Below are 13,284 nucleotides of genomic sequence, written 5' to 3'. Positions count from 1 at the left end.
TTTTACTATTGCTACAACAGTGGCAAATTTTTAATCTAAGCACTCTGTAGTCACAATTATCCTTGCCTAGGTTTAAAGCTACTTAAAATCCTTTTTGGACTTAGGCAGACTAACAAATAAATGAATGGGATTTCTAACCTAACACCAGGTACTGAGTTATGCAAAATTACACAAACATTACAAAAAACTACAGTAGAAAAACCAACAGAACATACACAACTTAAAGAGAAAAAATTTTTATTGTGATATAAAATGCACTTATAAAATGTCCACCAGAAGGCATGTAATTCTTCACTGCTATATAAATTTATTGGGAATACGTTATTCACCATCTAGATATGATAATGCCAACTAAAACATACTGTAAACGATGAGTTATACTCTATAACAAATACATCACTGATTTTCAGCAATCATTGGTTTAGTAATAATCAGTTTAAGACTATAATCACATCTCTATTCTGGAATGTCCATTTGTTTTAATGTAGTGTAGTGGAATTTAGAGTATAATTGCACATAGATGGTACAGAAAAACATTCACTTCTAAATTATTTTATACCTTCATGACAGGTAGTCTTCCTGACCGAAAACACCAGCTTCAGCTATGGTCTGCAACACAGCTCCAGGATGCTTAATGCAATAATTTGGGTGTATGTATGTCTGTCTACATGTACACCCATGGAACAACTTATATCTTTAGTAAACAAGTGCAACATTGTCAGTTATTCTGCATGTTTAAATATTATAGTCTGATTATTTGTAAACAAACAAAACCCCACACAAATACTCTAAATTCTATTTTAAAAATCTGTCAACCCATAATTATTCTAATATGCTTTACTTACTCGAACACAAATTTCTGAAAGGTGCATATATTACCTTAGATAATAAGGTTTAGAAATGAGTGCTTCACACTATGAAATGTGCATTTCCAATAATTGATTTACGCAGCATAAAGTTTAGATCAAGAAATTACAAATCCTGGATCCCCACATTTCATTTAGAAAATGCCTCAAAGTTATGGCTCTTGCAGCAGGTTTAACAGATTAAACATGAAGTGTTCTAGCTCCCTCTATTTCAAGTATCAAAGAAATATGAGGCTCAAAATCTCTCTAGGTTGTAACTGATAATGCAAAGCATTAGAAAACAGTTAAATGTGTTTTGAAATACAGTATTAACTGAGATTATTAAGGTGTTTATCTGTGTTAGCCTGTTAAGTACCAGGACTTTAAAGTCATTTTAAATCTGAGTATTTGCTCAGAAGTGATAAAGAACACAATTTGCCTATAAATGTATGGTTTTGGAGAAAAAAGTCAATCCTGATTTTTAAAACTCAACATTTTTTGTTTCCTTTTGATGATATTAATTTAAATTTCAATCTGAACATAAATTTTTGGCCTCACAGAGCATTAGAAAGATAATTTACTAAGGCTGTTTAAAGTCTTTCAATGTCATCAGAAATCCTGCAGTATAGAAAATATCTAGTACCCTTAAAGTTTCAGAGTGAGCTGATCTGCAATTTTAATGCTATTAAAAAAAAGTCAAATATAAAAGACTGCTGCAATGTAAAGCACTATTTCTAAAAATTGCAGACATGATCCTACAGTCTGACAGAGCTAGCACAGCTACTCGGAGTAAGCAACTTCCGGCCTTTTCCAAGACATACTAAGTTTCCAGCTTAGAAAATACTCTAGCCTGGTCCTTAACATATTCATTAAGTAGTATGAATACTTTAAGGTCTTTCTGTCCCACAAGAAAGTAGGAAGTTTACCCTTTGAGACATCAGACTTTCTAGAACTGGCCCAACTGTATAAAATTTTAAGAAGTATTTGTAGTGTGGAATCAACACTATGAAAACAGTGTGACAAAATTAAACACTATGTTGAACCCTTTTCTAGCTTTAACTCAAAAGTAGAAATCATGAGTTTTCTATAACATTAATTTTAAAAACACACAGAAGTGAAAAGTGCCATTTTCCAAAAAGTACAATTTTTTTTCCCACTTTATATCAACATGGAATGATTTCAGTTCTCCTGTACTAAAAGCTGGACTTTTAAAAAACTAGTATTGCAATGTTTAATGTGATGACTTTAATCAGTAGTAGCTTCAGTTTCCGCTGGGCCCCTAATTAGTCTTCGAATTCCTCTTTTTCCTGCAGGACCTTTTGGTTTTGCAAAACTTTGCTTGTGTGCATGCTGCTTGGGATGTACTTCTTCATAAAGGAAGTCTGCAGTCAACTCATCCCCATTGTCTATCTCAATCTGTAAAAGATAAAATTAGAAGCACAACATTCAAAACCTAATACAAGCAACAAGCTGGTTTTCAGGTATATGAATGCTCACAAATAATACCCATTCCAGTAAGGCAGAATCAAGGACCATATGTAAATAGTTTCACTTTCTTCTTTTGGGGGAAGGGGCTAAATTGCTTGAATATATAATCAGCTACATTCACTTCCTTCTTGGTTCTTTCTTACTGCTCCAGTTTAAATAATATTTAAAAGTAGAAGCCACCACTATATTCTCAAGTTGCTGTGATACACTATTTATTCAAGGAACATTTACTCATGGCCCTTTCATCACTTGGGTCACTTGAAAGCCCTCTACAAGAGAGGTAAACAAACCATGGCCCAAAGGCCAAATCTTGCCCAAGGTAAGATTGTTTTACATTTTTTAAGGGTTGTTAAACAACAATATGTGACAGAGATTATATGTGGCCTGGCAAAGCCTTTACTTACTATTTGGTCCTTTGTAGAAAAAGTCAGCTGATTCCTGCTGTAGAAGGTGCTACCCATGATAAAGTGATTGATTCTTAGGAACTTAAAAAGCATGAAGGGTTCAGAACCTAAAAACACTGGTAGTTTTTAAGGACCTGTATTCATATGAGTTTAAGGGCTCAAGAATATATATCTTTCCCCATGCCCTATCTGTACTTAAGAAAATTAAATTAAGAAAACTGGTAGCTTAGTTTCCAAAATTCAAATGTTTATGCTTATTCCTTACTTCCCCCAAACTGGAAAGACTCCCAACCATCCCATAATTCACAGTCATAATGGAGACTGTAATTCCTTATTAATATGGAGTCCAGAAATAATCACAAGTATGTAGCTCTCGCAGCACTGTCCAATAGGACTTTTTGCACTGATGGAAATGTCCTATACATTCTGCACTAACCAATAAAGTAGCCAGTAACCACATTTAGCTAATGAGCATTTGACATGAGGATAGTGGAGTTAAGAAACAGAACTTTAAATCTTATTTAAAGTTAAATAGCCACATGTGGCTTACTAGAAAGTACAGATATATATAGAGATGGGGATCATGATAGGTAGTCCCCAGGCACTTAGAGGAGATCCTAAGGATTTAGGATGATAACAAGAAAAATAAATATTTTCATTTATAAATCACAACACATCAGAAACTACATAGAAATGAAAAGAAAAATTTAGCAAAAACTGAAGATTTTAAAATGGCTACCTTTCTAATTACATCCATTTGTAGTTGTCTTTCTACAATTTCTAGCAGAGGGCTCTTGCAGCTAGAATATAGCATCCGCTCTCTTATACTGCATGTGTATCCGGGCATTGAATAAATAAAAACTGTAAGTTCAAATAATAACAAATATAATTAGCATATCAATACATAAACTTCATAAAACTACAGCTAAGCCCTCTGGGCAAGAAATAAGTAAGCATATAGGGCTGATATACTAATAAACAAACTGAAAGTAACGTGTTAAAAACAATGTATCATATACCTATGGACTCTAAATAGTCTCCTTCATGGGAATGTTTATACAGAAAGAAATGGTAACGAGCTGAATCCTTGGGAATCCTCTTTGGCAAATCTTTTAGTTCTGTATTTGTTGTGTTGGCCAAAATTATAATTTCATTTTTTATATCTATTTCCTGCCAATAAGAAACAAAATATATTCATTAAAACCAGATATAAGGAAATTAAGTTAAAACATGTAATAAAAAGACTAAGAGATAAAGGAGGAACTTAGTTCTGCACTGTTTGACTTTTTCACAACAAACATTTACAAAATGAATTTTAGAAATCAGAAAGCATATTTAAAATTTAAAATACATTAAAAATAAACCCTATATGAGCCATAAACTACCAAAAAGAGCAGCCACTTAATAATCATTATACATCTCTTACCAACTGCACATAATTGAGCTGTCTGTTATTCAATTTTTCCAAAGCCTGAAAGGCTTCTCGAGAAATGGGAAATGCTACTCCTTGTAGTGTTTGATGCTTAGTGTCCACACCCACGTCAGTCTGTACCTAAGTATGACAGATTTAATTTACAAGTTTAGCAGTTAGCAGTATCCTATGGCAAAAATAAGAAAACCCAACCTCTATCAAATAGCATCATTCAACCCTAGCCCAGCCTATAATTAAAATTATTTTTCACATTTGTTCACGGTCCTGCTAGCATTTTGTCAACATGCAGAGTGCATGACACATCTTTATGACAATGTTGGAAGTGAACATTTGCATGAGGGTACAAAATTAGTGGGGTTTGGGGGCGTTTGTTTTTATGTTTGGTTTGGCACAATTTCAATGAGCTACACAAGCTCTTTAGATTACACCATTAGTTATAAAATTTTACTTGATAGAATTTATAAACAACAATCTACATACAGTATGTATAGAACTTTACTTTGTTCTGTTGGACAGAAAACGCAACACAAACACCATGCACTGAATTGAAAGGAAGTACAAACAGTGTACAAAGACATAACACAGCTCAACAAGTTATACTACTGCAGAAGTTCCAGACTTAAGAGATTTCTTTACTAAGAACATGGTGTGCATGTACTGGAAGAGGAGAAAGATAAGAAAGCATTCAATGCACATGTTTAAGATTTTTATACTTGATAAATGATAGCTAGCAGAGCGTCTCATTTGCAGTGTTGCAACAGAAAGTCCAATAGAAATTTTACTTTTAAAAAAATGAATGGAGATTCTACAGCATAAATGATATTAGTTAATGAAAACATCATAGAACATATGCGAATGCATACCCCAAAATGATCCTCTGGGCTCTGAGTGCAAGGAATAAAACAAACTATCAAACTTGTAAAAAAAAAAAAAAAATCATATAAAAAGCCCTACTCAAATAACATGAATTAAAATCATATGACAGATCCTTGCTACCAGTTTAATATTAAATGATATTCAACCGTTCTCCAGACTGATTCCTATTAGTCTGTGACTCAGGCTAATGAATAGTGGTTTCAGCCACTTGTTCTTTTCTGTAAAGTCCCAGTAGAAATACAGTAGTTATTCCAGTATATTAGAATGGCTGTAGAAAACATATTAAAAATAATAATAAACTACAAAATAATATGGCTGAAATTTATTGACTCAAATATGCTCAACAGGTACTCAAATAATAATCTTCCATATATATCTCTATTCAAGTAGAGTTCACAGAATTTAATTTGTAGACTCTCCAGAGGGCCAACAAAACAATAATCTGCTTCAGGCAACCTTATTAGATATATTCTTTGCACTAAATGGGTAACACACTTTTTCTCTATATAATATTCAAAGTACAAAGTTTGCAACAGTTGTACTTCAACAGGAAGATTTACTATTCTGACAGGAAGATTACAGGAAAAGCTATTTATAAAATGCATATAAAGTTTAATATTCTAAGCTACTTATAAAATGCATATAAAGTTTAATATTCATTTTTAACTTTTCTTTTCTGAAAAGACATTAAGCACACAGACTTATCTCTAAACGAAATGGAATAAACCTAAGCTACCTAACTTCTTTAATCTCTAGTTACCTCCCACATCTACTAATTAAAAATATGGTATTTTCAAACACTTAAAATCGTGCAAAGGCTTTGAAGTTGTAACTTACCTCACTTATTTTAATCTGTCGTAATTCTTCCTCAGCTGCAGTCAGTGGGGCAGGGGAAGATTGTGATAGCAAGTATTTTTTATATCCATGTAATGATACATCTTCCTGCAAGTACAGAATAGACTATAATCAGTAATTCTCTAGAATTAAAACGACAGTGAGGTTACTTTAGGAAAAGCAAAATCATTAACAGAAAAGATTTTAAATTAAAATAAATAGCATTATGAATTTTAATATATTTTTACTTTAATCCTCAATTTTAAGTTTCAAAACTTTTTAACGGGAGTACCTACTGTTCATTTTATATGACGTTTCATAATTACTAAATAGTTTGTATGAGTTTCGTACTGGCAAAGTGAAATACTGAACCTGGTCATCCTTTAAGTCTATAGGACAACTGTAATTAACCTTCTGGGGAAAACTGCCCAATGATTATCCAATAATCAACATATTCAGATTCTGAATACTATGTTATAATGATTTATATAATTTCTTTGTAATTATTCATGGAAAACTATTATAGTTTTCATGTCAAAAGAAAAAAATACTACAAAGAGGTCTACCTATCATCAAAATTTTGTGGTTTAGAAGACTGAGACTCATGAAATTGAGAAACCGGCCGACTTCACAATTAATGGTGAAGCAGCAATATATTCCCATCTAGTCTTGTGCTCTTTCCACTAGATTATATGACTTCCTGAATCAGAAAAGCTCTAAACAAACAAAAAAGTTCAAAAATATATTTCAGTGTTTCAATTTGTGTATATACATGTAAATACATATATTTACCATGTACATTAGAAGAATCAGTATGTTTCAATACACTTATTGTCAATGTCAAACAGATACAAATGAATAAACTCAAAGTTACATCAGGTAACTTTTATATCATATGAAATATAGTATTTCTCTTATTCTCATGTTTTCAGATTATCCATCTGAATTCATATCAATTACCCATTACCTAGGAGTTCTTCTTTAATCATTTTAATTGCAACATATAGAATCCACATAAAAATATAATACCTTTACTGTTCCAAATACTTCATCTTTAATGTGGCCACCTCCAAATTCCTTCTTCAGAGTTGCTCTTGTTGCTGCATACAACATTTTTTGACGAACCTATTCAGTTGTGAAAGTTTACTTAGAAGTTAATAAATGAAAACATTATAAAAGAAAGCACATTTTGAATGTATTAATATCCTAAATCATATTAAAAATAAAACTGAGCTGAAGTCCACCCACTATAATATGCTAAAATATATGTGTACAAATAACCATCATTAACATGGGCATCTAAACTATTCAATGGCTATTAAGATAGACTTCAATTTACAATGTCACTTTTTTTGTTTTTTGAGGTGCAGATTTGCTCTTGTTGCCCAGGCTGGAGTGTAATGGCACGATCTCAGTTCACTGCAACCTCCGCCTCCCAGGTTCAAGTGATTCTCCTGCCTCAGCCTCCTGAGTAAGTGGGATTACAGGTGTGCACCACCACGCCCGGCTAATTTTTTGTATTTTTAGTACAGACGGGGTTTCACCATGTTGGTCAGGCTGGTCTCAAACTCCTGACCTCTGGTGATCCACCCGCCTCAGCTTCCCAAAGTTTAGGGATTACAGGCATGAGCCACCGTGCCTGGCCACATTTTAAAGTTGAAAAAAATATAAATTGTTTAAATTCTTTATTTTGCAAACTCATGAGTTCAAGAATAAAAAAATTAAAATATGAGGAAAACTGAAATGAAGTAACTTTGATAGTGACATTCTTCTCAAACCTGTATGAAATATTACGAATTAAGTTGTTAAGAATCAAAATTCATGGCTTACTGATGGCACATAGCATTCTAGGCGGGACACAAAGATGGAAAAAAAATTAAAGAGTCAACTAGTATCTATGGAAAGCTACCAAAGGTAACTACCAATTAACAAATAATTTCATAATCCTACATGGTCAAATCCAGTATTTCTTTCAGATAGAACATGGGGAATTAAACAGGAATGGGATGATCTTTTGAGAACAATATCTAGATAACTTTAAAAATAATTATTTTTTAATAAGAAAAATTCAAATTAATTTTTCAAATATTGGGCCATGTTCATATATTAATTCTGTCTAGTCTATTGTTCTATTTAGTCAATCTACTACCAGCTTTCCTAAAATACTTGTTTGTATGCAGGCCCATCACTTCAATGGTAGTGATTAATAAATGCATAATACTAACAAAATTTAATATTATGTTCAATTAGTTCTCAGATTTATTACAATTATTACTCTCAGGGCCAGGCAGTTTCATTTTCCAGAGGCCCATGGAGTCATTTTAAAATTGCCACAAATTAGGTTGGACACAGTGGCTCATGCCTGTAATCCCAGCACTTTGGGAGGCCGAGGTGGGTGGATCACTTAAGGCCATGAGTTTAAGACCAGCCTGGGCAACACGGTGAAACCCCATCTCTACTAAAAATATAAAAATTAGCCGGGTATGGTGTGACACATGCCTGCAATCCCAGCTACTCAAGAGGCTGAGGTGGGAAAATCTCTTGAGCCTGGGAGGCAGAGGTTGCAGTGAGCCAAGATTGCACCACTGCACTCTGGTCTGGACAACAGAGTGACATTCTGCTTTAAAAAAAAAAAAAAAAAGAAAAAATTGCCATTGCCACAAATTTTTAAATCTTAAATCAATAATAATTATTTTGATTTCAATGGCATAACTCCCAAATTTGAGCACATTATTCCTGATTCTATATTATAAATCCTAGGATTTTCCTCATGATCATTCCCTTCTATGGGAAATAATTATTGCTTTTTAACCTTTATTTGACCTAGAAATCTCAAAAACATCTTTCTAGCATTTAATGTTAAACAAACTATAAAAAAGTTACTTACATGAGAATGATCTGGAGACCATGCAATGAATATCCATTCATATCCCTGGGCATTCTGAGAATCTAACCTGAATAATATATAGCACGGTTGTTTGTCCTCCAACAGGGGTAAAACAAAGGAATCATAATCCTTATCCCAGGAATCTGAAGGCTGACTATATGATCCAATCACAAGTTGTTCTATGAAAAATTATTTTTAGAAAGATAGGTAAATGGTTTGAAATATCAAGTGGTAGTGTGATGAAGACTAGAAAAATAAATATATAGTCATTTCCCAGTTACTATTATTCACATCGAAAAGTTGAAAAGAAAAATGTGGCAGCATAGAAAGTAATTATGATACAGAGTATTATAAAAACTGATAACTTTTTATGAACATGGTTAAAAATTTTAAAATATACACAGCCTAACAAAGAAACATATAAAAATGATCATAACAGTTGAATTGAATGGTCAAATAATGGGTGGTTACATTTCTACTTTCCAAAATGTCTGTGCTTAAGTTATCAACAAAATACATTTAAACTACCATTCAAAAGTTTAATTTCTGACATTAACATTGAATTGTACAGTAAGAAATATTAAATAAAACCAGGTTTAACTCCTATTTATTTGGCCATAATGCTACAGATTTAAACATTTGCCTAGATGCATACACTGGTATGGCCACTTTGAAATGCTCTTCAGCAGAATCAAGTAAAGTTGTGAATCTACTATGCATACAGAAACTCTTACACATAAATACAAAGGTGTTCACTGCAGCACTATACAGTAACAATGAAGACTGGAAATAGCCTCAATGTTCATCAATAAGAGAATGGAAAAATAATGTGTGGCATAGTCATATAACATTCTGTTCAGATTTAAAATCAATTATTGAGCTATCAAAACTAATTGCAAATGTAACATTTTCAGAAAAAGGAAAGATACAGAATAAGATGCTATCATGCAGTTTATGTGAACTCAAAGAGCACTATATGCTGTTTAGGGATATACGTAAAAAGAGACTGCACAAATATCAGAACTCCTAACTGCAGTTGCCCCAGGGGAATGAGGTCAGAAGCAAAACTGTTTAAAGGGGATGCTCTTATACCACAAAAACACTGAATTTTCTAAAATGCTTGAAGTAAATATGATAAAATGTTAGCAGTTATTAATAAAGGGGAGATATAGATATTTATGATACAATTTTAGTCTTTGGAATTTTCCTTATCTAAAACTTTTCACAAAACAAAAAAGTAAAACCAGAAAATAATAATTTAGGAAGTAGTGCCATTTTCCTTCTGTAGAGATGCTAGTTAGATTAACTTTTCCATTTTAGATCCTTAACTAGTCACTTAGGAAGTGATGGTATTAAAAATTTTACCTCAGTATTTTTAAAATATGTTGTTTTACAATATACATATATTCCTATTGAATGTTATATGTAAACAAATGCATATTTTACCAACTATTCTGGTACTTTTAATACATAAGCAGAAAACAGAAAACAAATTAGATTTACTTCCAGTTTGTGAAAGAACAAGTTACTTTTCCAAAGCAAAATATTTTCAGATATTTAAGAAATTAGGCCGCTGGAATATTTTAACATATTCATTTGTGACTGAGTAGCTATAATAGTAGTAATTGTCCAAATTCAAATCTGCCTGATTTAAAAGATTCTCCCACTCAACCAGATTCCCTGTTTACAGAATTATTTTTAAAGAATCAATTTGTAGTTTGTTATATTCTCAGAACTTTCCCAAAACAAGAAAGGGTAATAATCATTTCTGTAGCAAAGGTTGCAATCAAATGGAGTAAATGGGAGTTTGAAATCCTTTGTTTGTATTTAAAAACAAACTTTATTGAATAATTCACAAGTAACCTTTTTTTTTTTTTTTTGATAATCACCTGTTTAGTGATTTCCATTCCAGAGATGGAAGCACTGACATTAGAAATGGACTGTGGTGCAGAAACTAAGACACAAAAAGTAAAAGAGGAAGAAGTCACATCAAAAAACATCTTTCTGTTTCCCTGATAGTCACATAATTCAGAAGGAAATCAGGGGCCCACAGGGACCTGCACAAAATATGAGGAATCCAAGTTACTGTAAGGGAAGATTTGAACTTGCTTCACATTAATTAATAGTTCAAATCACTGAGAACACACACTAAGTTTAAAAATACAATGGCCACCACTAATCCAGGAACAAAAAATATTTTAAAATATTTAACTAACCATTTTCAATAGATATTTTCAGAAGTCTGTACTTTCCATTTCTGGCTCTGGCAAAGATCTCTTTAACATCTTCACTCGCTGTGAAAAAAGATAAAGAAAGTAAACTTTTTATACTTACATATAAATACTTTCCTATCTATATTGAAAAAATTAATTAGAACACAAAGAAAAAATCTGGAGCATGTAGCATCCTTATTATCAGTATTATAAAACTTTACCGCATAAAATAATGAAGACTGTATACAATTAAGAAATATAAATATTAGCATTTTAAAAGTATGTTAATAATTCTAATCTGTTTTAGCTATATAATTCTGTGCAGAAATAACACTGGGGTGAATATACTGAAGTTACTCAAACCCAATAATGAGCAAATTACAATTTTGAAAAACTTTTATTGCTCCTTTGAAAAATATTGAAAACCTGCTTTCATTCTCTAATTCAGTTTCAAGCTTATGACACTCCTTCATCAATTCACTTTCTGTATTTTCCCGTTAAAAACAACAGTAAATATCAAATATCCTAACTTGATTAAAGAAAAAGACAGTAAAATGCATTCAGTCTTAATTCTGGTTATATTTTTCTAACTTGCATTTCTCAAAAGCTAGATTAAAATCATTGAATAAATATGTATTTAATAACTAACGCTTGTGTTCCTATTAAAGCTTCGATTTCGTTCTAATTTCGTTCCTGTGTTGTCTATTAGCAGCAAGAACCACTATGTAAGTAGGTAGTGCTTGCTATAAGCCTCAAGCATGAGAGTCAATAACGACATATTTATATATCGAAATTAATGCGGATAAATAAAACAACGCTTTTAGATTTGAGACTATTTTGCTTCTGCGTGCATGCAGGGGGTATGTGGCGTGGTGTCAAAAATCTTTAAGAACAAAACATACAATTAAGTGTTCATCTGGGAGAAATACTCGCTATTAACAGTAAAAGCTTGAGTTTATACTAGAACTCGTTAAGTGATCACGAGTAACCCGGGGATATATTATTTGACTCTCGATGAGGTGAGCACCTCCAGGCTGCCCAATTTCAAACCAGGAAATAATGGAGGTCAGATATAACTGCACATTGAACTGTCTGCACGCATTACATGCAACTATACAGATCAGTCTCCCTTGGGGAGTACCTAGGAAAAAGATCAAAACACAAACACGCTAGACTCGAGATTTCTCAGAACAACTCTCACTTTCCTATTTGGGGAGAAAGTGCGGGAGAGTTTTGGGAAGCACCCCTACTGATGTGAGAAAGATTCTGGCATGTTTCTTTTCGTAATCAAAGTCCTGTAATATTCTCCTTTGGATCATGAAAAGGAAAACTCGCCTGGCTCTCGACAGCGTAGGGAAGCCCCAGTCGCCTCCACTGTCCCAGCTCTTCCCTACCTGACCAAAAGGGGGAAAGTTGGGCTAATGTCGGGGACGGTGGAAGTCACGCCCCCTTCAACCAGGCCGCCTCGAAAGCCAATTTCCTTCGCTCCCCCGAATTTCGAGTCCATCTGCAACGTGGCGGCAGCAGGAACCAGGCTGGAGGAGGACGCAGGCCGGGAGCGCCCGGGAAGCAGGAGCGCGGAGAGGCGCCGAGGCCCGGCTCGCCGCGCGAGACCGACTTCCGGAGGTCCAGGCCAGACTCCAGCCCTGCCCGTCCTGCAGCCTTCCGGGCTCTTCCGAGCCTCCCGGGAGCCCCTTCCCTGCGGGTCGCGCCGGGCTCTGTTACCTTGGATGCCGGTCTGGTGGGACATGGCGGCGGCCGCTAGTTCCCGGCTCCGGCGCTGAGTGCGGCGAGCGGCCCCGGCCGGCGGCCCCAGGAAGTGGCTGCTCCTCCGCCGGTCCCGGCGCGTCATCCGCCCGCGACCCGGGGCCGCCCCGCCCCATGAGATTGACTGAGTGCCCTAGCGCCCCGACCGCCCCACCGCCCTTCCTGGCCGTCGGGCTGCAGTACAACCCCCGGCCTTGCGACCTTAGCTCTCTGTTTGGGGTCCTGCTTCTGCTCTTGCCGCCGCCTCTCCCGCTTCTCCCTGGGGGGAAATGCCGCAGAATCTACACAGCTCCGTGCTGCGACGTCTGCCCTCTGAAGATCGCGCCGACGCCGCCATTCGCTGCCTCAGCGAAGGGATGTTTTAAAACGGAAATGATCATTTTACCAAATAGGCATTTTCAGCTTAAAAAAGATGTGCACATTATCTTTCTTGGTTTACTCTTCCTATAATCGATACCGTTTAGTGTAGAAGAGCCTTCTCCTTGCTCCACTGTTTTGAAAGAATATAATAGACTGCCTTTCATCAAATTTTCCCACG

The 13,284-nt window shown here is 34.7% G+C and overlaps 1 protein-coding gene across 2 annotated transcripts; it reads right to left on the bottom strand.

Moving 5' to 3' along the window:
• Window positions 1-220: 220 nt before the first annotated feature.
• On the bottom strand, window positions 221-12,844 carry LOC112617283 (twinfilin-1). 2 transcript variants are annotated; one of them, XM_025374030.1, is made up of 10 exons: window positions 12,705-12,838; window positions 10,983-11,060; window positions 8,767-8,945; window positions 6,909-7,004; window positions 5,883-5,987; window positions 5,033-5,053; window positions 4,164-4,289; window positions 3,757-3,907; window positions 3,477-3,598; window positions 221-2,261 (listed from the first exon to the last, which is right to left on the bottom strand). In XM_025374030.1, exons 1-10 carry the CDS (start codon window positions 12,829-12,831, stop codon window positions 2,091-2,093), a joined length of 1,176 nt encoding a protein of 391 aa, XP_025229815.1. In that variant the 5' UTR covers window positions 12,832-12,838; the 3' UTR covers window positions 221-2,090. The 2 variants fall into 2 exon arrangements, with proteins under 2 accessions (XP_025229815.1, XP_025229816.1); XM_025374031.1 differs by lacking the exon at window positions 5,033-5,053 and having other exon boundaries at window positions 12,705-12,844.
• Window positions 12,845-13,284: the final 440 nt, after the last annotated feature.

The sequence above is a fragment of the Theropithecus gelada genome, unplaced genomic scaffold, assembly GCF_003255815.1.
Source record: "Theropithecus gelada isolate Dixy unplaced genomic scaffold, Tgel_1.0 HiC_scaffold_15989, whole genome shotgun sequence".
Classification (NCBI taxonomy): domain Eukaryota; kingdom Metazoa; phylum Chordata; class Mammalia; order Primates; family Cercopithecidae; genus Theropithecus; species Theropithecus gelada.
Note: the sequence above shows the minus strand (reverse complement) of the source record. Positions and strands in the feature narration are given on the sequence as shown.